Genomic DNA, 22,862 nt, shown 5'->3' on the forward strand with positions numbered 1-22,862 from the left:
AATTAATTATAGTAAATTCATATACACATATATAGGAAAAATTACAAGACTATGCTAGAAACTCCGAACGTATGGTGTGATTTGCACGTACAACGTTTCACGCCATGTTTGGTTACATGTATGACGACATAAAAGGCAAAGAATAAAACCAAGGCTTACGAATTGTGAGATGGTCCACACACATCCCACATAATGTCAACATCTTTAATCAAATACAACTAGAAATATTAGGAGGTTTTCATGTCTATGTTCATACACCACGCACATTTCAACACGCAAACTGTGCCCATTGCTCTCTTATAACCACATTAAAGTAATGAGCCGACTCCTCAAAGGTTGATGTTCACGAAGTTTTTTGTACTAATTCCAATGGCCCAAGTAGGGGTCGGTATCATGATCGTTCGCCCATTTTACAAAGCAACACATTCTCTACCTATATTCAAGTGCCATCAATTTCGAGAAAATCATAAACTTCACATTAACACGATAGATTAAGTTGACAAAAAAGTGCATACGTTCATCTAGATTGTTCTTTTGGATAAGGAAGGAATACAAAGAACTCTCATGGGATGAAGAAGGAAACAATATGTGAGACCGAATATATTAATGAAGAAATACAACGAAGAAGAAAAGAACATTTTTTTCTTCGTTTTTTTCACCTCAGAGGCCTACAATTTTTGCCCACGGTTAACATTGATAGAAATTTCTTTTAAGGTAGGGAAGGCAAACTCAAAAGGCAAAGGTTTTAATCCCCATCATTTCTAAACAATCCAATCAATCGAAGGGCATCTTGATGGATACAATGCCAAATGGGTTGTCCCAAAGGAATTCTCCATTTTCTGAAATTATGTAGTGAAAGTTGGTTGTTCTTCCCTTCACACCATAGTTATTTCGGTGGATTTCTTTTGAATAAGCCTAATTAACATAAAGGAACAATCAAGAGTGGCAACCCCCCCACTTCACGACCTCGAACGAGATCCGCGAATAAAAGCCCAATATTCTCTCATAATAGATGGGACAAATTTCGATATACAACTGGGTTGACATGAGCCAACTTACCTATCGTGACATCGAATTTGCCAACAAGCCCCCTCCCCTCCTAAAGAAAGAGACAGCAGATGAGCGAAAGGGACATTTCACACCCGCAGGGGGGGCAACTCCAATCAAGTCAGAGCACCCAATGGGTGCGAAACCGGTATTTGTGTATGTGTATGTGTATGTGTTTTGTGTCTGTGCATGCGTGTTTACCAATATGGGTTGACACCTATCCATTAGAGGGTATCGTGGCACTATTTCGGGTGTCTAGTTGGTGTCTGTGTGTGTATGTATGCGCATGCCGGCCAAAATGGTGGGCATAATATGATGACATAAAGGGGTGTTGGGTGGGAATCAAATGAATACAATGTCTTCATCCTCAATCAATAATACACAAAACAAAAAAAGATGTTTTACTCAAACCCATATTTTCTATATATTTTCTGCCAATTAAAATAAACAAAATGAATATGCATTTTCTATTGTTGTTCACACAAAGAAGAATCTATTTTGTTGTGATCAGCAAAAAAAATCCATCTGTTTTTATTCAAATAAATAGATGCAAAAAGCCAGAAATTTTTTTTTAAAAAAAAACAGTATGCTCTCTTTAATTTGATTTTAATAAATTTAAAGTCTAACTAAATTTCTATTTAATGTATTCATTTATTTTATTTCAAATAAATAGATGCAAAAAAGCAAACACAAAACCAGTCTTCTCTCTTTAATTTGATTTAAATAAAATTTAAAAGTAAAAATTTTAGAGATCCTTTTTTTCTGCTATAAATAGCTGCCCTTGGGAGGTCTCAAAACAGAGCATTCCAATTGAAGAAAGAAACAGAGCAAAATACAGACCAACACATTCCTTCCTTTCCATTCTTCTTATTCTTCATCAAGCTAAAAAATCATCCCAAAACATCACCATGTCTTGCACCTGTGGATCTAACTGTGGTTGTGGCAGTGGATGCAGGTGATGATGAATGAATCTCTGTCTTATCAACAGATATATAAATTCAACAACAATAATACCTGTTTTTTTTACTTCCATTCTCTGCTCTTTTCTTGTGATCTCATATTGTTTTGTCCTTGGGCAACAGGTGTGGCAAGAGGAGCTTTGATGACACCGCCTTTGATGCCCCGTAAGTCTTCGATGATTCCTTTCATAAAAAATAAAAGCCTTCATGTTTGTAGAAAGCAAGGCAATTTCTAGTCTCATTTCCTGCAAATTTTCAGAGGCCTTTTTCTCATCATTCCCTGATATTGTTTTGTGCATGGAAACTAAATTCCCACAGTTAATGGCTATGGGTAGGCTTCTTAGTCTCCCAAAGAAAGCATACACACCATACACATACACATATATACATACATACATACATATTGTTTTGTGCATGGAAACTAAATTCCCACAGTTATGGCTATGGGTGGGCTTCTTAGTTTCCCAAAGAAAGCATACATACACATATACACACCATACCATATCATACCATACCATACACACATACATACATACATACATATGTGTATATATACATGTAGCATACATAGAGGTGCTGCTTTCTGCCCCTTATTGACATTGTAAACGAAATGAATGAAGCAGGATGGAGGTGGAGGTGACTGTCTCCGGTGAATCTTGCGGGTGTGGATCCAACTGCCAGTGTGGAAGCTCTTGCGGATGTGAATCCGATGCCCAGGTCTCGAGCCAGAATGGTTGCAGCTGTGGAAGCAACTGCTCATGCAATCCTTGCCGATGCTAAATAACTGCAAAAATCATATTGTAATAACAGCCTTTTTATGCTAAAGAACTGCAATATCATGTTGTAATACCGGCCTTTTGACAACATGGCTGTCTGGCCGGCTCAGTTTATTTTCAGAATAAACTTGTCAATCCTTTCATGACAAATAAAAGTATATGTTCATGATGTTTTTCCTGTGTAAACTTCTTCTTTTTTTTTAATGGTGGTTGAACTTCTTTCTTTCTTTTAATGAGATGTGTCTTCACAATTTCTAAGTTTAGCATGAATGACATGAAATTGATCCAGATGTGGACATGATACTACTTTGCCTCTAATGGTCAGAGTGAATCTGAGCCAAGCTTGTGTCAAATTATGTCGCCCATGATTCCATTCACAGTTCGGGCAACTCCAGTACAACATTAAAATGTTCCGAAAATAAATTTATTTCCCTAATTGCCTTTCACCGGTTGCCCATGGAATCTTTGGGTTTACCCTCAATTCACTTTTGATCAATCCTTGAAAGAGATGAAATGGGACGAATTGACCATTTAATTGCTCAAACTGCACACATAATTGATAAAATAGGGAAGGAAAGGCTATGCATACAATAGCCCAAATAATACATAAATTTAGGCTGGAAGTTATGGTGAGGACTTGCCCAAATATTTGGGAAAGTGAGTTCGGTGCAAATTAAAGGGCATATGGGCATTGGAGATTTTCCTTAAAATGTGTTCCCATCACATCTCATTTACTCTGCAAATGAGGTAAACGCTTAAAACAGATAAAAACGAGCTCTTGAACATTGCTCCCATAACTCTGAAATTTATGTACTCCACTGTGTTTTTCTAAGGTATACTCAACTTTGTTAACATACTAACCATTATCTGTTAATGAGCAAGCCTAGAAGACCTTGAAAGTCATTTAAGTAAACACTTCAAACATAGAAAACAGATATGAATATATACACATTGAATGGAATAATTTTTCATAAGCAATGAACTTGTAAACCTCAGATATATATAGTTTTTGCCGAAGCACCAAACTTAACAAACCTCATGTGTTTTTTGGATAAATAAAGAGCATACAAACTCCATCAGTTTCAACATCAAAATAAACATCTAATATGCAACTTGTACTCGACACCACTATATGAAAATTGATAGGCCAAGCATCTTTGCTATTCCCTATGTGTAGAAAAGCTTTTCTCTTATGCCTCTTTACCTTAGCCCACATGGCTATTACTCATCTTCCGATTCTTCATCCTCGGAGCTTTGTTTTGATCCTTTCTTTGTATCTTCCTTTCCGGACTTTTCCTCTTGTTCTTCTTCACTATATTCACTCTCATAGTCTTCACCATATTCTATCTCCTCTTCATGATCATCTTCCACCATAGCACCATCCTCAGTCACCATAGACCTTGTTCCAGCACGGCTTCTCTTCATTACTTTTACCTTCAAGTTCACTTTCTTATCACAGCCTATCCAAGTGTCTGATAGACAAAAAGCCGTCAGGTTATAGCTTCCTTCCACAGGAGCTTGGAACTTAACTACAACAAGTCGAGATCCCCCCTTTACTCTCATTACCGCTTCTTTCACAGCTACATTTACCTCCTTATCACTAGCACCGGTGCCTTCCATAGACTCTTGTACTGACTTCGATGCTGCCAGCACGGCCGCTGATTCATCCAAGAAAGAGACCCTATGAGAAACCCATACGAAGTTCTTGGTTGTATCGGCTAGAAGGACCCAATATGCCTCATCTTTGTGATATGGGAAGTAAGGCGCATGAGGGTGGCCTACTACTAGTCCATTTCCTCTACTTAGAGAGACCCACGCTTTCATCGTTACAATATCACCCTCCTGTATGCCTTCCTCACCCTCAGTTTCACATGTAACGTCTAATGACATAACTGGCATCATCTGTAATACAGCCTCGACATCTGCGGCTTCAGCATCTGTGAACTCTCCTTTAGAGATCAATAATTCCCTACGCTCCTCGATACTGAGGTCTCGCAACTCTTGCAATGTTCTTACTTTCTGCAAACGCATGGTGTTGGAGCTTTAGTAAAATGAGAGTAAGGTAAGCTATGCCCCACTAAATTTTAAACAAATTCAAATCTAGTGCAAAATATTGTCTCACACTTGTTTTCAGGGTTTTAAAAACTAAAACATTTCAGAAAAACCTGGATTTCTCATGAGTATTATGGATTTGAAAAGCATCTAATTTCTCAAGATTCCAAATAAAAAGTAAGACTATTTTAATCTGTTTTGTCTTTTGTATCTTAAATTTAAAGTTGTGTGGGGGACAATTAGCAACATCGCATCATTTTCTTAAATACTGGTACAAAATCTTTAGTGGGAAATGTTTCTGAACCTCCCAAAAAAACATGTGAACCTCTTATTGACTGGTAAACGAGAATAAGATCTCTCTAAACCTACTAACTTACATTATTATGAATATCATGTAAGAGAATCTAAACAAAATCTCTACGAACTTTAAAGAGGATTTTAAGAGAATATTATGGGATAAGCTTGGAGACAAGAATCTAATATCTCATATTTGTCTTTCATTATTCTTTTTGGGGGGACCTGGCTCTAAAACTTCTTTTGAAACAAAATCATATAAAAACAGTATATCGACTAGTTAAAAGAAATGGAGAAGAGGATCCCGTACCTTGCGTCCGATCTTTTTTACAACCTGTTCTGAAAAGTGAGGGAGTTGTAAAAATGCCGCAATCCCTTCAACCCCAGCAGCACCTTTCCTCGCACTCTGTGGTACTGCCTGCAAAAGAACTCACACAAAATGCTGCTAAAATTATTCATGCCCCCTATCAATTGTTCAAATAGTCATGGCTGAACATATTAAAATTAAACACAGCCATCCTCACATAATAGATCTAGATTCCCAATCTACCGGAATTTCGTTTGTCCAACTGATTTTGTACGAGTAAAACAGGGAAATGTATAGAGAGATTTTTTTCTGAATATTTATATATTCATGTAAATTCAATTTTTATATAAACCTATTTAAATTTTAAAAGCTCTCTTTTTTAGGGGTAGGTCTAACAAAGTATGATAATTTTTGTCAATTGCCAGCGTAGTCGCTTCAATAACAAAATATATCTTTTTTGGTTGTTATATTTTTGTAAACAAGATTGTTTCATTCCTTCAGAAGCTTTTGACAGATCAAATCAACCAAAGAAAAAATGCCTGTTAGGAACGAAAAAACTCATAAAAATTCTCTACTATGCCCAACCTGAATGATATTTTGGGAAAGCTCCATAACTCCAAGTGCAGGGCATAGCCATCCATATCCTTCAGCATTCCTTGCTGCAACAGCCATCTGTTCACTTAAATTGTTAACCTTTAAATACAAGCAATGTATAGATAGCCAAGCCTTTGGATGTAAAAGAAAAGAATTTAAATTTTTTATTCCAGCTGAATAAAATAGATAAATGATACCTTCATAAGTTCGTCAATCAATCGGGGTGCCAGCCGAAGAATGTGTGCAAAATCTGCCTGAAGAGCAAGGGGTACATTTGATGGCTCCCTACTTAATTGGGCTAACAGCAGAAGCTCTGTCTGCATAAGTCAAATTGTTCCAGCATGATTTGACTGAGTTAAGCATGTTCAATGGCAGTAAAAAATATAATGCTGAAAACCATAGGTAAGCATATGGTTTCAATAGAAATGCTCACGTCAACAATAGCATTTTCTTTATCATGAGTATGGATAATCTCATAGATGATCTTGTAGAAGTGTTTTATTGACAATGCATTTGTAGAAGCGACAATCCATAAATTGATTCTTGTTATTTTCGCATGCAGAAGCCCAGATTAGATTCCTCTCTACATTTTTGATATGGTGCACCTGCCATACTCTGCTTAGATCCTTATATCCTTGTGGCTTTCTCTAATTGGATGTTTAATCACTTTTTGCTAACTTCAACAGACAAACCATCATTTCATGTACTGTTTCATTTCATTTCATAGGTTATAATCTGTATTGAACCCCATAAGTCAACCATTTGGTTGGGTCCTAGTCAGGAAGTTATTTCCCTCGATTTATCATGTCCAAAACTCAGGCTGTTAGTACGTTATATGCAGACAAAAAAATTTAACTAGAATTGAAGGTGGTACGAATGTTCCTTTCTAAATTTCCGCCATTCCCGCTAAGCTGTGGACAAACTCAAACGCCTTTAAATGGCAGAGTTTTCAACTTATGGGAAATCCATTTTCTTAACCTGAATGTATATTTGTGTGTGTGTATGTATGTGTGTTTTTGTGTAGTTCATATATGTATATGTGCAAATATTCATGTAAATGTACATATATGATCCATTTCTAATAGGAATGTTATAGGCATTCTTCATTAGGAGTGAAAGGAGTTTGCCTGAAGGCTGGTCTTTTGCAGAGACAACTTTCCAACTTGAAGCTTGTTTATATCACTATAAAGGCACTCTGCATACTTAGAAAATAAGTGTATTTCTTCCAAAAATGTACTCACTGATAAGTTTCGGCCCCATGGTTCACATAACAAATGGTATTTCAATATGATGTAGGTTTCGAAGTTTTTTAAGCCAAGGATCTAGCCCTCTTTGAAGAGGCCATTCTTACAAAGACTTTTTCGCACTCATTTGTTGATTGTTTGTGAACAGTGTGGTTTTGGTTTCAATTGTTTATGGTATTTTCTTATATACCTTTCATAAATATAAATGTCAGCTTACGTAAAACTAATGAATGATTTAATGCAATTAATAGATGCGTATTTGATTCTCTAATACCTTGTGATAATAGATCGTAGGTGCTTTCTATATATGTGGGATGAAACGAAGACAGATTGACCAATTCTATTGAAGGACAAATCACTATGCGAAAAAAACTCAAATAATGAGCCTTTGCAGAATATTGTTCCAAGGCAAGTACCTTCACAAGTGCAGGATGTTGCTTCCAAAACTTAGCTTGATCTTGCTTTAAGCTTTTTGGATTGAGATTCAGCTCGCTGCGCACAACTATGAATAGCTTTTGTAGGGGTTCTTCATCACTGCGCCGAACTGGAATCTCAATATATTCTGCTGCCTTAATAAAAACGTCCATCACTTTACTGCACATTGCAAAGTTTTAGTTAAGACAAAACAAATCCTGAATAAAAAATCATAAAAACAAAGATTTTTTTGAAGTATTTGAGAACCAACAAATATAGGTTTCATATAGTTGATATTGGCACCAATAAAATAAATTTATATTTATAGCAAGAATAACCCATGAAATTGATCTCTACCTACAAGCTTCCCCTCTCCCTTTATCAATACATTAATAATTGTCAGCACTAAGTACTTGGTAAGACCGCTTCAGAAAGATTGCTCATTCGATTTCTTTCGTTGTTCTCATAGATGAAGGGAACATTTCCATCTGTAACCTCTTGTTCGGTCTGCTAGGGATTTTTGGTCATTTTGGAGACATTAACATTCCTTTCTTTCCTCTGTGTACATATGTGTGGTGTGTATGCATAAATTACTTGACTGAATGCGATGGATATAAGATGAAAGAGGCACAAAAGTTTAGTAAACACTACATGAGGAATTTATGTCCAGGAATGAACATTTAAACTATCATCAAGTAATGAAATTGAACACTAACTGAAGAATAATGCATACCTTGAAGCGAGTGAAGGCTTAAGGAGATGGTAGTAATTATATAATGTTTGATGCATTACATAGTTCCCGGTATATTTTGATGATCGTGAGAGGTAAACCACCGCAACCAGTAGGGGAAGCAGAATACCTAAACCCACTAAACCAAGTAGGAGAATCCCAGAAGCGGTCCCTCCATTCTTGTTAAGTAGAAATGAAGGAAGTGCAATACCCATTTGCCATCCCTACCAAAAAGAAAGAAATATGGTTTTCCAGTTCTCTTTTCATATTATCAAATTTCATATAAATGTTCATAAAATTCACTCACTTCACTATATGTGAAATGTGTAAAAGAACTCAACAAAAATCTTGGATTAAAACAAGAAGAAACCTGTCTGCCATCCGGATGACCATACTTCTCATAATTCTCCCTTGAAGCAGGATCAGTAAGAGCTTGGTAAGCTTTAGAGATAAACTCGACAAAATATCTATTTGCCTCTGTAGAATAAGTTTAAGAAACTCTGAATTTTCCATTCAACAATCACACACAGACCGTCTTTAAATACAAAACGAGGATAAGAAAAATACTCACAGACCTGGATCTGGATTTTTGTCTGGATGATACTGAATAGATAACTTCCTATATGCCTTTTTTATCTCTCCATCAGTTGCACCTGGCTCCACACCTAATATTGAAAATGGCTCGAAAGGCTGAATCTGCTATGAATTTAAGATAAACTTGATCTTTTTAATAACAGTAATAATATCAAAATAGTACGTACAATTTTAAATGTGAAATAAATCTCGTATATATTGCCAAAGATATCCATAACCCTGAGCAGTCTAAAATGCATCAATCGTAAGCTCACTTATATCAGTTACAGTATACATATTTTTATTTCCGTCTCCCTCTCATGTCTTAATAAAACAAAAATACAAAAATTGTACGGGTCTTTTCTTGATTGCTGTACAACCTTTCTAATCAGAATTTACTTGTTTTTAAGCAGCAGCATCATGTCATATATATGCCTACTGATAAAAGAGCAATTTATAAGGTCATTCATTCAGTGCATGAGATACGCATACATTCATTCGCACATATCCATACATACATATATGCATGCATTGTTTTCGAAAGGTATCACAGAGTTGTATTGCATTAAATTAATAATGTAATCAAATGTGGGTGTTAGTAGTGTTACCTCTCTGGTCATCAGTTTGATATAGTAAACTAAGACGGCCATGATCACCCACATGCATATCAGTGTCACATTGCTACAAGTTGAGAATTTTGTTACCTGTAGGAGGCCCAGAATGTCATTTCAAACATCTTATCTCCCATCAATCACGAGACTAAGAATGAAAAACATTTTCTCTCTTAAAATCAAAACAATTAACAAACGTGCAGGAACCTTTCTGATAAAAGACGTTCTATACTTGGCAGATCTGACGCAAAGAGAGCAAAGGCAGTGAATGCTCTTTTTCTTCTGCTCCACGGCCTTAATTAATGTATAGATAGTCCAAGGTATAACAAAAAGACCCAAAACTGATAAAATGAAGATAGGAAAAAGAGAGCTCATTTCTTCAGCAGCAGCAGCCATGGTTTCAGCCTGAAAAACAAGTATGACAAAAAAAGGGGATGGAAATTAGAATAATCAAGAAGAAACTAATCAGCAGTGGCCTGATCGATAGAATGGAACTCTTTTCTACACAAATCCACTAGTTTAAGAATTGAAAATGGTTAGGGAGAAAGAATTACCTCCCGATTAGATCTGAGAGTTTCCTGGGGTGGATTAATCCATCAAAATCTCTGAGCAAAATAAGAAGCTCTTGCAGGAGGCCTTTCACAACAGAGGAAGGACATTTGCAATATTTGGGCGCTTTCACATTATTGGAGAGAGCCACACCACGAAACCAAAAATGTTCTACATTTTTACGAGGGAAACCCGCCACAATTTTTCCGAGGAACATCATCGAACAAACAGCAGAATGCGTTCGATCCGACAAAATATTTGTTCCTCAATTAACTCACGAATATTTATGAGAGACAAGGGCTTGGGACGGTCTGTCGTTGAAAAAGGCCATCCAGTCACTTGTCTCCTGTAAACCATCCGGGTGAATTTGTTCCTTTACAAGAGATTAGGGCTTCAGATGCCTTCTCGTTGAAACATCCATCCAATCACTCTTGTAAGCCATCTAGGTGAATTTAACGTTTGGCTTTGGATTATGATACAAGTAGGTGTTGTTCAGACAACTATGCTAAGGGTGTATGCATGACGAGCGGAATTAGATACTTTGGAGGAGTGTATCATCTATTTTAGGGGTGATTTGATCATAAAACACCATGAATAGCAAGGTGCTAAAGTCCAAGATTCAAAGTGAAATTCTTCATTTGCATATTAGTGATTTGTTCGAGATCATACATTTTCAAACAAATCACTTTCCATATGTTGAAAATGATAGCATTGCGATACAATGCAAGACTAAAAATGGTCAAAACAAGATAGAGATCAATGCCTACAATGAATAGCTATTTCTCTAAAATGGCAATCAAATAATTGATAAGATGATAAGTTTGTATTATGACATATGTATCACTTGGAAAGGTGTAGATGATTAGTATGGGGAGTGCCTTACCATTATGAAAGCATCTTATAAGTTTTTGCTAGATCAATTACAACTTGGCTTCATCGCCAAAAGCCCTTGTAAATACATCACCTTTAGTCCATCTTTCAAAAGATAGGTCAATATTATTCATTCGTATCTATATTGACCCTCATGTAATTCTACTAATATAAAAATTAAGTGTCTCTAATTATTGCACGCAATAATCCTTTTATTCGCTAATAAATCTCGTAACTAATCATTGAACACCATAACTATAACACTAAAATTGATTAATCTACAATGTTTTTACTTGTATTGCCATGAATATTTCATAGTACAGATTTGAAGGGTATTTTCTCGTGCAGACATGCATCAAAGGTGACATATATATATGCAAGTTGAAAGTCTAGAGCTTATTTGGAGCTACCCTAAAAGTGAAAGAGATATCCACAAAACATTACTTTTAAGCATTCGAGGAGTCAAGGAAAACCATCTAAGCCCAACCTAAAATTGAAAAGATAGGTACCGGTAAGCCAATAACGAATAACTTGCATAGTCCAATGTAGAATAAATCAATACAAGTTTGCATCCTATAGACGTAGTAGCATTAAGACAAATTAATCCTTGGAGCTCTAAAGTTTTGAAAACCAGTTGGATGTTGAGAGCGAAACTTTAGGTGTATATTTGACGATACTAAATATAAAAGGAATTTAGACATGATACGAGGCGTTTGGAGAAATGAAGACAAAGAGGGAGGAGCATTTGGAGAGAATAAGATAGAATAGAAAGAATAATTCTACTTAAAAAGCTAAAGATCTCATCGGGTCGCTTTGGCCGAGTGGTTAAGGCGTGTGCCTGCTAAGTACATGGGGTTTCCCCGCGAGAGTTCGAATCTCTCAGGCGACGCGACCGTTAGAAAGCTTTTTGGTTTTTTTACTTAACTTCATTCCTAGCTCTAGGTTTTGCTAAAATCGTCCTACATGCTTGGAATAATCTCTATAATGCACCTTGGCAAAGAGCAAAGGACAATGCAAATGCATTAGTCCAATAAGTTATATATGTTCTTTTCATTCGAGATGCATCAAGTTGACTTGAATATTGTGATTAAATTATAGTTCATTTGCTATACTTTGTTCGAATCAATAATGCAAATTTACTACCCAAAGTTAAAAATACAACTTCATGCTTGTGTTTCTTATTAGAATTTCAGCTTCTATTATTTGACTTGACTTGGTTCGTGAATTTTCTTTTGGTTCTTCAAATTCTTTCTCCTGGCTTCATTGACCATTGATATACATCAAGTTCGCTCTTATATATCGTGTTCTGATCCGTCTAGATGTTCATTGCTTGTAAAGGCAAGTGGCATGACCATCTGTAAATATTGAACAAGTTGACAATGTTTCTTGATTAAGAGATGATATTGAGTGACAAAATTGTTCAAAGTCATGGAGGCTTTCCATCTTTGTCATGAAGGTAAACCATTCTTGTGTTTTTCTTATAGACTTCTTCACCTTCTTTATGTTTAGACCATAAAGAGACAAATGCTCAACATATTAGAGGCAACTGATGAGTTGCATCTGTAACACTAATATAATGATGATAGGATGTGGAAAAACTTCATTGACAGATCAAGATGACATTTTGGGAGGGGACTTGGAAAACAAAATTAGTTTAAACACCCTGAAGAGGTTCTGGAATAAGTTCAGCCACAAAGGATTTAAGAAGTAAAAATTAACTTCACATTAGTGCCCTTGCAATTTTCTGTGTGTAGAGTAATCCGTGCATATTAAAATCTTCACTCTCAAAGAAGGAAAAAAATGTAGTAACTCTGAAACACCACTTATATCCCAAGTCCAGTCCCACAACCATCCAGCATCATCTAGTTCCAATATATATGATGAAAACATATGCCAAGAAGCAAAGAGGGTCCATTTCAATTGATATATTATGGATACACCGTTTCTCTTCGGCTCGGGAGCAAAAAGCTTTAGCAACTAGTTACAAAATATTTTCAAAATTACTATGCATTTGGCGGGGAAATGAATTACATGATGATGTGTTGATAGATAAAGCATGCATCTAATAAGATGATGATTAATCACAAAATGTGAATGAGTTGATAGTAAAACATGAATCTCATATGAGACTGAAAGGGCAAAGATATCCTCTAAACATCTTCTGCTTAACCACAGTATCTTCATGCACCATTTCAGCTAAACCCCAGTTCAAACTGCAGAATAATTCTGGTGAGTTCGAATGAATCCACGGTTTGCATCTTAAGAGAATATTGGAGCGCGCCATTTGGTACCAAATTTGTAACTGTAAGTGTCAGAAAACTTTAGGGTTCACAGTATTCTTAGCATGAAACTAAGCATACTGTACTACTGATCTTTCCTCCTATCATCAAAACTGCAGCGCGAGAGAGACAGACCCTCGGCTTCAAAACATTTCTTTATACTTCAATGAGACAGCATATGCCCATGAAAATCATGGATACTGCACTGATATTTCCTCCCGTGCTGACACAGAAGATACAAATGTCGCCAGGGACAAAAGAAAACCCTCAACTCCAAGAAGACATCAGCAATGAGGATTTATCACAAAAAACATGATTTGTGCCATAACTTATTGCTTGTAAGGACACATCTGATAAATTTGTAGTCCACAGCTGAGGGCCTCCTCCATATATGCTGTGTATATTGTATGCATATGATGGGTATCTACCTTTGCATGGATCAGACGGCTGCCTTCTCAGCATCCTTAGAGTTCTCTCCATAACAATCAAACTCGAAAACGTAGAAAAGCTATTACCTATGAAAATATCAGCTCTCAAGCACACTTCATAGTCTAGAGCAGACTGGATAAGGTATGGATATCTCTTGTAAAGTTCCATAAATCCCAGTCTCTTCTTTTCAAAGGGAATGAGACCATCTTCCCATCCTTCTAAGAGAGAATTATCCTCGAGAAGCGCATCTGCAACCGCGAGATAAAGTACAGAAGGTCTTTTCAATTTCGGTATGTGGCCTACATTCTCCATGATTTCTTGCTTGCTACTGCATATGTTGACTGCCTCCCCTTGATTCTTTTTAATCCTTTCTTCAGTCTTCTTGCAGTGTATCATCCAGTCTTTCTCAATTCTCATGTGCACAGCTACATAACCAGCTGATGTTGGCAAGCCACGAGATCTGTTACCATGGTCCTTGGCATCATATCTGCTTATCTCACCTTCAAGATCTTGGCCATCATCTGCATCACATTCAATGGATCTATCACAGAACATTCTCTCACTACAACTAATGATTTCAAATCTGAATCATAAATTAAAACAGCTTATTTCATAATATTGATCTTCCACAAAGTGAATGATATAAAAAAATTGTCTTTCACAAGAATGGCTGACTTCTCTCACTAAGAATACTGATTCCTGTCTTCTACTAAATCAACTGTTTTCAAAATATTGTTTGGTCTTTTAAAAGAACTATTGGTTGATTGCAAACCTTGATCTTTCAAATTTAGCTCTTTTACTAAAAAAACTGATTTCGATATTTGTCCTTTTTCTAAAACAATTGATCTTGTGGCGATTATGCATCCAATTAAACACCTGTTAATCATTCACTAAAATGGCTGCTTTCAAAACTATATCTTTCATCAAATGACCAATTTCAACATTTGATCTTTCACCAAAACTATAGAAACCTTCTCTGAAACAACTGATTTCATCCCAATGGTCTTTCACTAAAACAATCCAAAAACCTTTACAACAACAAAGAGTGCACCAGCATACCTTGTTTCACTGCGGAGATCTGGAGGCTTTTCTGTTTGAGATTGGAAACGATACGATTCACCTCTGCAGATATGTTTTGCACAAGAACAAGACACTGGAAAACTCTGGCATAGTCTTGCACAGACCAGTGGTCCTGCCACAAGAAAGGATTCTTTCCTGAAATCCTAATAACGGGATATCTGTCCATATCTGTTTTTTGGAGCTTAAAAAGCTGCTCTAAATCCCTTTCTTTAGTCCATCTCCTTCCCGAACCCTTAGAAACGTTAAATACTGTGGTTTCTTGAAGAAATTTGTCAGAAGGTTTGGCTATCGTAACGAAACCTTTGCACCGGGAGTTGAAACGTGCAAGGGAGAAGAGACGATCAAAAGGCAGAGGTTGAACGTTGGAGGTATCTTTGTAAGTTAAAGAGGAGGAGAGGGAAGGAAGGATGAGAGAGCGATTGAGGAAGCGAGCGGTTAAGAGAGCTCTAGCTATGGCGATCTTCTGGTTGTTGAGACCCCATGCAATCTGTGGGACCTGAAGGAGACGAGATCTCCGCTGATGAGCAAATGCGGCAGAAGAACGAACGAAGGGAAGCGTCGCTGAAGAAACAGCATTGATGGACGAAGAGGAGGAGAACAGAGAGAGGGCGGAGTAGAGAGCAATGCAGATAATAGAAGAAAGCAGGAGCCAGATCCAGAGCCAGAGCCATCGCAAGCTCAGGCGTCTCTGGAGGGCCTTCTCGGCAACCATGGCAGAGAAAAAGCTACGGTCTTGACCACACTGATCAGCGATTCTTTCCCGTTCCCGTTTTTCTTGACTCTTTCTCTCCTGACGTCTCCTGCGTCACGTTGACTGGACTGAACTGTCTGACTGTCTGATCAAACGGAAGAGATGGGAGCGTAGCAGAGGCGGGAAATGCAGGCCATGGAGGGAGAGCGCAGTGATGGCCGCCATCGCCATCGCTTCCTCGACTGTGTCAGATCTTCTTCGTTTTCATTTCAGTCTTCAGACGGAGCGTAGCAGAGGCGGGAAATGCAGGCCATGGAGGAAGAGCACAGTGAAGGTAGCCATCGCCATCGCCATCGCCATCGCCATCGATTCCTCGAATGTGTCAGATCTTCTTCGTTTTCATTTCATTCTTCAGACAGTCAAGTCAGACAGTTCTGAACTGAACTGAAAAATAGAACTAACTACTGCAGGCTTACGTGGCCTTCTCCTATTGGTGGAGACCAAACCCTAAATGCCAGGCTGGCGGACACGTAGGCAAAGAGAGAGCGAGAGAGGAGGGCTATGCCACGTGTTAGAGGCCATTCCCACGCACACCCCCTAGATCTCTAGAAATAAAAACACCCCGGGCTGGCTTCTCCGTAGCCGTAGCCGTCACGCACGCTTCGAGCCCTGGAAACAATGTCCGCCCGGACGTATCAGACCTCGGGATGTCCGCCCACAAACTGTTGCCGGCCGGCATGTTTGCCTATCGGGACCGGATACCGCCCTCCTCGCCTCGCCTCCCCGCCCCTTGTAAATGTGTCACTCACGTGTTCTAGTAGATCGATCGACGAAAAAACCCGATAAAAAACACATTGTATGATTTGAATTCTAAGCACTTTGACGGCACATACCGTGCATGGCACGACAAATGCAACCCTGACAACATTCTATATTCGATTATGACAAATAAGTGGCTAACAATCGACAATGGTTTGGTTTGAAGTTTGAATTGAATAGAACCACAACTTAATGGCTTCACGGTTTAAACGGTTCGGTTCAGGTTCAGGTTTTTGTAAACAATTCGCTTTTCAGTTTGGGGATTTACTGGTTTGGTTTGGTTCGAGCCTTTATTAGTTTAACAATTTTTGGCGGTTTGACAATTTAGGATTGACACTTCATAATTTTCTTAAATGTTTTTTTGAACATTTAAAGCCTGATTCTGATATTTTAAGAAAAATCTTTAAATTTTGAAAAAATAAATTTGAAATATTGAAAATTTTTAAAATGTGAATATTTGAATTTTGACCTAACTTGAAAACCAAAATTGAACCACAAAACCGTGATTTTAACAGTTTAAAGCTTTGAAAGTCTCTAATATCGTTTGGTTTGAGCCTGAATTTTTGTAACGTTTCGTGGTTTGGTTTGGTTCAATTTAAGTTTCTATTTTTTAAAGTGTTTGATTTAAAACGGTTTGAATTTGACACTCCGAACCGAACCGTTTTCAATTACTACTATTGACGGCCTCACAAATGTAGGTCATTGATGATTACCGTGCATAATAAGAGATTGGTTATCATCTAGTTATTTACAACCCAAATGCAATGAACTTTTGAAAGCTTCCCCCTTTGTTGTTCATGACAATTGTTTCTCCCTTTTTTTCTATCCACTGTTATAATTGCTTGAGGAAAGGTTTTAAAATGAGAGGAGATCCAAGGGAAGGATTTGTGTTATTGTCATCGAGAGATGACGGATCAATGCTCGAGATGAACCAACCACATAAATGAGTTACCAAAGGGAAGACAATAGTACCTATTATTGCAAAGTTGATAACACTTGTACATGAGTATGCCATCTTTTTTTTGTTCTAGTGTTCATGAGAGAGATTGGGGTTCAACCCACTACAATAATCAATAATAAGAAGCAAACATAACTTGAATTTGCATATATGGATGGTGATTATGGGATGCTATTACAAATTTTACGATGACCTCACATTGACATTGGATAGTCTATCATTACCCTCGCCTTAATTAATGGTTGCAACTCATTGTTTGTGTCAACAACAAAGTTGTGGCACATTAGCGTTTACGCTCATGCCTTCTTCTTCTAAATCGGCAATCAGAGTTCACTATTAAAAAAGTTACTACCCCACTTAGCTTATTTCAATTCTTACGACAGTTCTTCTTGAGCCACTACTAGAATTTCCGAACCCTATCATTCATTGCCTTTTCACATGGACAACCGAGTATTGCTCAATTTTCTTTACTTTTCTACCACCGCAGCATGTTAACATCACAAAAGAGCAAATACAAGTGCACTCAACTCTTGCGCAATTGCGCTTCATTGAGGAAGTAAAGCATCGCTCGATTTGTTCTACTTCTTCCCATGACCATCGGCTGCTAGCCAGTACAAGGGTATTACTATTTACACACGAGCATCGGCTAAGAATACAAGCCACAAAAGTGAGAAGCTGAGCCTGATCGGAAAACGGAGACACAATAGGTTAGACTCGATTGGTTGGATCAATGAAGAGGTGAACTAACTAATCCACACCGAAGGCGAGACAAAGCTCGTACAGAGCCAGGATAGGGGGTGTCGAGAGTATTTAACTAACTAACTAACTAACTAACTAACGAATTAACGAATTAGCTAACTAACTGCCTGACTAACTAATTAGAATTTAAATGTTAAATAAATAAATAAATAGTCAATTATTTTGAGACATTATCCGGATGATGATTTCATGGAACCCCATCCATCCATGAATGAAATAGAAGAAACAGAGATGAGATAGATCCCATGAAGAAACCAAGAAGAAGCAGAAGAAGAAGAAGAAGAAGAAGAAGAAGAAGAAGAACAGAAACAGAGCTCTAGCAGCTTCCATGGAGACCTTGCTCCCCCTCTCCTTCACTTCCTCATCCTCCTCTTCTTCTTCTCCTTCTCCTTCTCCTTCCCCTTCTTCTTCCACACTCTCTTCCTCCTTCCTCCCCACCCACCGCAGTCTCAAGCTCGGATTCGCCAGTAACAGACTCAAACGATCCTCCCCTGCCCCTTCTGTTCGAGCTTCTGCTTCGAAGCAGGAATCAGGGCCCCTCTCCCTCGCAAGCAAAGGCCTTGCTGCTCTCGCTCTCTCCGCTGCTCTCCAGTTCGCCCCTTCTCCTTCTCCTTCTCCTTCGCCATTTCTCTTCCTTCCTCAGCAGCAGCAAGCAAGCGCCTCGGAGTTCAACCTTCTCAGCGATGGCCCCCCCAAGAGTACCTATGTCGTGGATGATGCTGGGGTCCTGAACAGAGTCACGCGCACAGATCTCAGGAACTTGCTCTCCGAACTGGAAGAAGTCAAAGGTTTCCACATCGATTTTGTCACGCTCAGGAAACTTACTGTGAGTTATTCAGTTCCTCTGCAAGAGAGAGAGAGAGCTCATTTCTTTCATTTTGGTGGTGCCTTGATGCCTTCTAGGGGCTAGATTTCCATTGTTTCTGTCATCAAATTGCTCATTCGAAGGACTATGAGGTATATATTTATACCTGTTTAGAAATGCATCAGAATCTTCATCAGACAGGTAGTGCTGTTAGTTCTAAGGAGAAACATTGGAGGAAGGAAATGGGTCTTTGAGAGTGAGGGAGAAGGGCATGTATCTTTGCAAATCGTTGATCGGAAAAATTCATTAATCATGTAGGAGCTAGATTTTTATAGCTCCTCTAGAATGAATGGGAGCAAGACAGATTTCTGTATACATGTGCCAACATATCCATTATGCAACCAGACCGCTTGGTTCATTTGGTATTTCTTCATACCATCGGTATAGTCCATAATGATTATCTTTGTATAACTTGTTGATAATTGATGAGGCAAATTTGGACTTGGATGTGATGTTGAAGTCTTTCCGAAAACATTGCTCATTTGAATCACCGAATGATTCTACTCTGTTCTTGATCTCACCGATATTTGCCAAATAGAATAGCCCTTTGAATGAAGACCGGTTTTTTGAAATATGAACAAGAGAACTTTTTATAGACTGCAATATTTTGGATCATCTGCTATTCCATCTGGAAGATTTCAGAGGCCATTCATTTGGTTTAGCCTTGGGCTAAGTTTTAAAGAATGCATATATGTTCTTCTCATTCAAGCTCTTATTGTTTGTCTTCAACAGATAGAAGACAAGCTTAGTTTTGTACTAATATTTTCAGCTGAGAGGCTTCCTAATTCAAAGACTAAGGATATCCTAATTCCATGTGATTTGGGATGGATTCAGGCTAGATAAGGTCCACTACTTATTCGATAGCCTTTGTGTTTGTTAACCCCTGATAATGTAGTTACACATATGCTTAGAAAATCATATAAGATTCCGATTTTTTGGAGTAATAAACAGGGCAGAGGTCAGTTGTTATTTGTTACACATTATAGTGGAAATCTGAAAGAAAGTGGTGACTTATACATTGATACTATTTCAATTATTTTAATGTGCTTAAATTAGGTCTAGTTGGAATAATGTAGCAGATAAACCAATTGTGCTAGAGATTCTGAAATCCTTACATTAATATTCTCTCTATTATGCTTTTCTTTTGCAGACGAAGGCTGATATATTTGAGTTTGCTGATCAATTACTTGAGAAGTGGTACCCAAGCCTAGAGGAAGGAAATAACAAGGGATTGGTCCTCCTGGTCACAACCCAAAAGGAAGGCGCAGTCACAGGAGGCCCTGCATTTATCAAAGCTGTTGGCGACAAGGTCTTAGAAGGTGTTGTTGCAGAAAATTTGCCCGGTATGTGATTAAAATACATCATCAAACCAAGTACTTGGTTTAGTATGCTAAAATAGATGCTGCATAAACTAGATAATTTGCACAGTGTGCTATATTAGATACCTCAAAAATCATCTATTTTCCTCATATGTTATCTGATACCTCATGAAAGCAGCTAATTTCCCTATTACGATATTCGCGACCTCAATAAGCTACTTATTTTCCTGATATACTATTAAAGCATATCACAGAAATACATATTATCATGCATAAAATGTGGCTTAATTTTGACATGCATCGAGCATGCATTTACTATGTTTAAACTTGCATTTCTTATGTTTGAAGTCATTATCTCTCAGTCTCCATAATTAACCTTGTACAAACAGCCAAGCTGTTTGCTATATTATTAAATATACCTCACAGCTACTTGTCATGCACATGACCACACATTTGATATGTTGCAACTTGCATTCAACTTTGCATAAGTTAGATCTGGTCATCACACATACCTTCTTATATTACTGCAGTCCTAGCCACTGATGAGAAGTACAATGAGGCCTTATATAGCAGTGCGAGAAGGCTTGTTGCAGCTATCGAGGGATTGGAAGATGCTGGTGGTCCAAAGTTTCAAGAGAATAAGAGGGAATCAAATTTCAAAACAAAAGAAGAAACCGAGGAGAAGCGAGGCCAGTTCACAACTGTCGTTGGAGGCTTGCTTGTTATTGCGTTTGTGGTGCCAATGGCCCAATACTATGCATATGTTTCAAAGAAGTGAATTTACGTTTGCCTCGTAACATCACCCTTATAATATCATTGTATATTGCAATGTTTTTCGTTGCATACTGCAATCTATGGCAATATATTTTTTCATTTAACACCAACTTGTCTGTTGGAGTTTAGGAATACCTCAGGCTACTAATCTTCTATACCCATGATTTAGGAATACCTTGGGCAACTAATCTTCTATACCCATGATCGTTAAAAAATTGGGACTTGGCTGACCAGGAATTGGTTCACAATCTAGTAATTGAATCCTTAGATGATTGTGATGATGGCAGATGCCTATATTAGTGAAATGATGATGAAGCAATCTCTATAGATATCCCAACCACCCATCCTAATATCAAACGTCAACCTTATATTAGCACTAACGTGTGATGCAAAGCCAATGAAGGGCTTCTCGAGAGACCACCTTCAAAGCTTCAAGCATTTCAAGCCATTCTAAATGAAAGAGGGTTACAAGGATTTCTCTCCTTGAACTTGAATCGAATCAAAATCTTGTAAATATCTAGCACTATCTTTGTAGAATCTATGAGAAGTAAGAAGAGAACGTTTTTACCCAAATGGAGGATACTAAAAGAATATGTCATAGCAATTAGAAGGTAGTCATGCTTTATTTTGGAATTTCATTTGTGGTTTGATTATGATAATGCTCTAATCTTGCGCACCAATTAAGGTCAATTAGAGGTTATTCAATTAGAAACTTCCTTGTATCTTATGTGAATTGAAAATTAGGGCAAGGTTTTCTGGAAGCTTTGATGGATGAATACCATGAACTCCAATTCAATCAATTCATAGGTTTCTTCACATAATTTGATTGGTTATAGTATGAATTTGTTTACTAATTATTCAAGCATGGTACTATTGGTTGAATTTAGAATCTTGATTCTCTGATTTAGTTTGTATTATAATTGAGAAGCTAAGAACCTAATAAGATTAGCAATGCCACCAAGATTCATAGTTAATCAACTAGTTTCATTATAATGTAAGATGTTCGAAACATTGGACTAACTAGGGTGTCTAAACTTTGCATTTGAAAACCTATTGGAGATGGATATGGTCATTCAAGGGGCCAACTAAATTGATTCTCTTCAGATGGCTATTAGTGCATGTGGCATTACCAATAGGTCATTCATTGAAAGGGAATGTAACATCCAAGCTTAGGCAATGTGGTTTTTGCTATGCACTACAAGAGACTACCAAGCATGCCCTCTAGTCTTGTCCCTTGGCTCAACTAGTATGGAATAAAGTCCTTTATTTATTCCTAATGATCAATATCGGTTGTCTCTTTTCATGAGGAGCGGCGATGTGGGAAGTTTTACATTCTAGCTTGATGTTGTGTAAGGCAGACGATGTTCACGAGGCCATGATGGTACATAATAGAAGATTGATATCAGTTAGTCCCTTTCGGCAACCTCGAAAGAAGGTGCGATCTGTCTAGGTCTTGAAAACAATGACTATGATAACGATATGGGCATTATGGAAATGTTGCAGCAGATCTTTGTCTCTCAGATGTGTACTACTCAAGATATGGGAGAACATGTTGGCAGTAGTTCGTGGTTAGTATGACAATATGCATGCTTCTCCAGAGAATGTTAATAAGAGAAGGAAGAAGCTTCTTCACTTATGGAGAAAATTGCCCCTCTTTGCAATGTCAGATCAAGGGCCGAGTCCATGGAACTATCGACTTCCATGGACCCTTTCTTGAATATCAGTACATCATGGCAGTGCACGTCAACAAATTTCAACACCCTTTACAATTTCCTATATTTGGCCTTAGGATTACTATACATCATTGTACATAAAAAAGTTGTAAGCTTCGGGGCAGATAAATCCAAGTTGTAGCCTTCACTGTTTTTT

At 37.7% G+C, this 22,862-nt stretch overlaps 3 protein-coding genes, 2 long non-coding RNA genes and 1 other non-coding gene across 6 annotated transcripts; 4 read left to right on the forward strand and 2 right to left on the reverse strand.

The window, feature by feature from the left end:
* Positions 1-1,839: 1,839 nt before the first annotated feature.
* Positions 1,840-2,956, forward strand: LOC147860703 (uncharacterized). Its single transcript, XR_015530166.1, has 3 exons — positions 1,840-2,002; positions 2,130-2,171; positions 2,630-2,956. It is a non-coding gene; the product is annotated as an uncharacterized LOC147860703 (long non-coding RNA).
* Positions 2,957-3,729: 773 nt separating this feature from the next.
* Positions 3,730-10,253, reverse strand: LOC147860704 (dnaJ protein ERDJ2-like). The gene is made up of 11 exons (XM_087323419.1): positions 10,156-10,253; positions 9,809-10,006; positions 9,599-9,694; positions 8,993-9,113; positions 8,788-8,894; positions 8,421-8,641; positions 7,690-7,867; positions 6,227-6,346; positions 6,021-6,107; positions 5,439-5,546; positions 3,730-4,801 (listed from the first exon to the last, which is right to left on the reverse strand). Exons 2-11 carry the CDS (start codon positions 9,995-9,997, stop codon positions 4,004-4,006), a joined length of 2,025 nt encoding a protein of 674 aa, XP_087179545.1. The 5' UTR covers positions 9,998-10,006; positions 10,156-10,253; the 3' UTR covers positions 3,730-4,003.
* Positions 7,304-8,334, forward strand: LOC147860705 (uncharacterized). The gene is made up of 2 exons (XR_015530104.1): positions 7,304-7,447; positions 7,561-8,334. It is a non-coding gene; the product is annotated as an uncharacterized LOC147860705 (long non-coding RNA).
* A 1,574-nt stretch (positions 10,254-11,827) lies between the features above and the next one.
* Positions 11,828-11,909, forward strand: TRNAS-GCU (transfer RNA serine (anticodon GCU)). Its single transcript has one exon. It is a non-coding gene; the product is annotated as a tRNA-Ser (tRNA).
* Positions 11,910-12,918: 1,009 nt separating this feature from the next.
* LOC147860707 (O-fucosyltransferase family protein) lies at positions 12,919-15,675 on the reverse strand. The gene is made up of 2 exons (XM_087323749.1): positions 14,788-15,675; positions 12,919-14,249 (listed from the first exon to the last, which is right to left on the reverse strand). Exons 1-2 carry the CDS (start codon positions 15,518-15,520, stop codon positions 13,567-13,569), a joined length of 1,416 nt encoding a protein of 471 aa, XP_087179875.1. The 5' UTR covers positions 15,521-15,675; the 3' UTR covers positions 12,919-13,566.
* A 2,591-nt stretch (positions 15,676-18,266) lies between these two features.
* Positions 18,267-21,103, forward strand: TLP18.3 (thylakoid lumen 18.3 kDa protein). Its single transcript, XM_087323745.1, has 3 exons — positions 18,267-18,861; positions 20,051-20,243; positions 20,750-21,103. The coding sequence occupies exons 1-3, from the start codon at positions 18,364-18,366 to the stop codon at positions 20,995-20,997; spliced, it is 939 nt and encodes a 312-aa protein (XP_087179871.1). The 5' UTR covers positions 18,267-18,363; the 3' UTR covers positions 20,998-21,103.
* The last annotated feature ends 1,759 nt before the right edge of the window (positions 21,104-22,862 follow it).

This window comes from Azolla caroliniana, unplaced genomic scaffold (genome assembly GCF_043228905.1).
Source record: "Azolla caroliniana isolate FFs.n. ecotype wild unplaced genomic scaffold, voAzoCaro1.0.p SCAF_8, whole genome shotgun sequence".
NCBI lineage: Eukaryota > Viridiplantae > Streptophyta > Polypodiopsida > Salviniales > Salviniaceae > Azolla > Azolla caroliniana.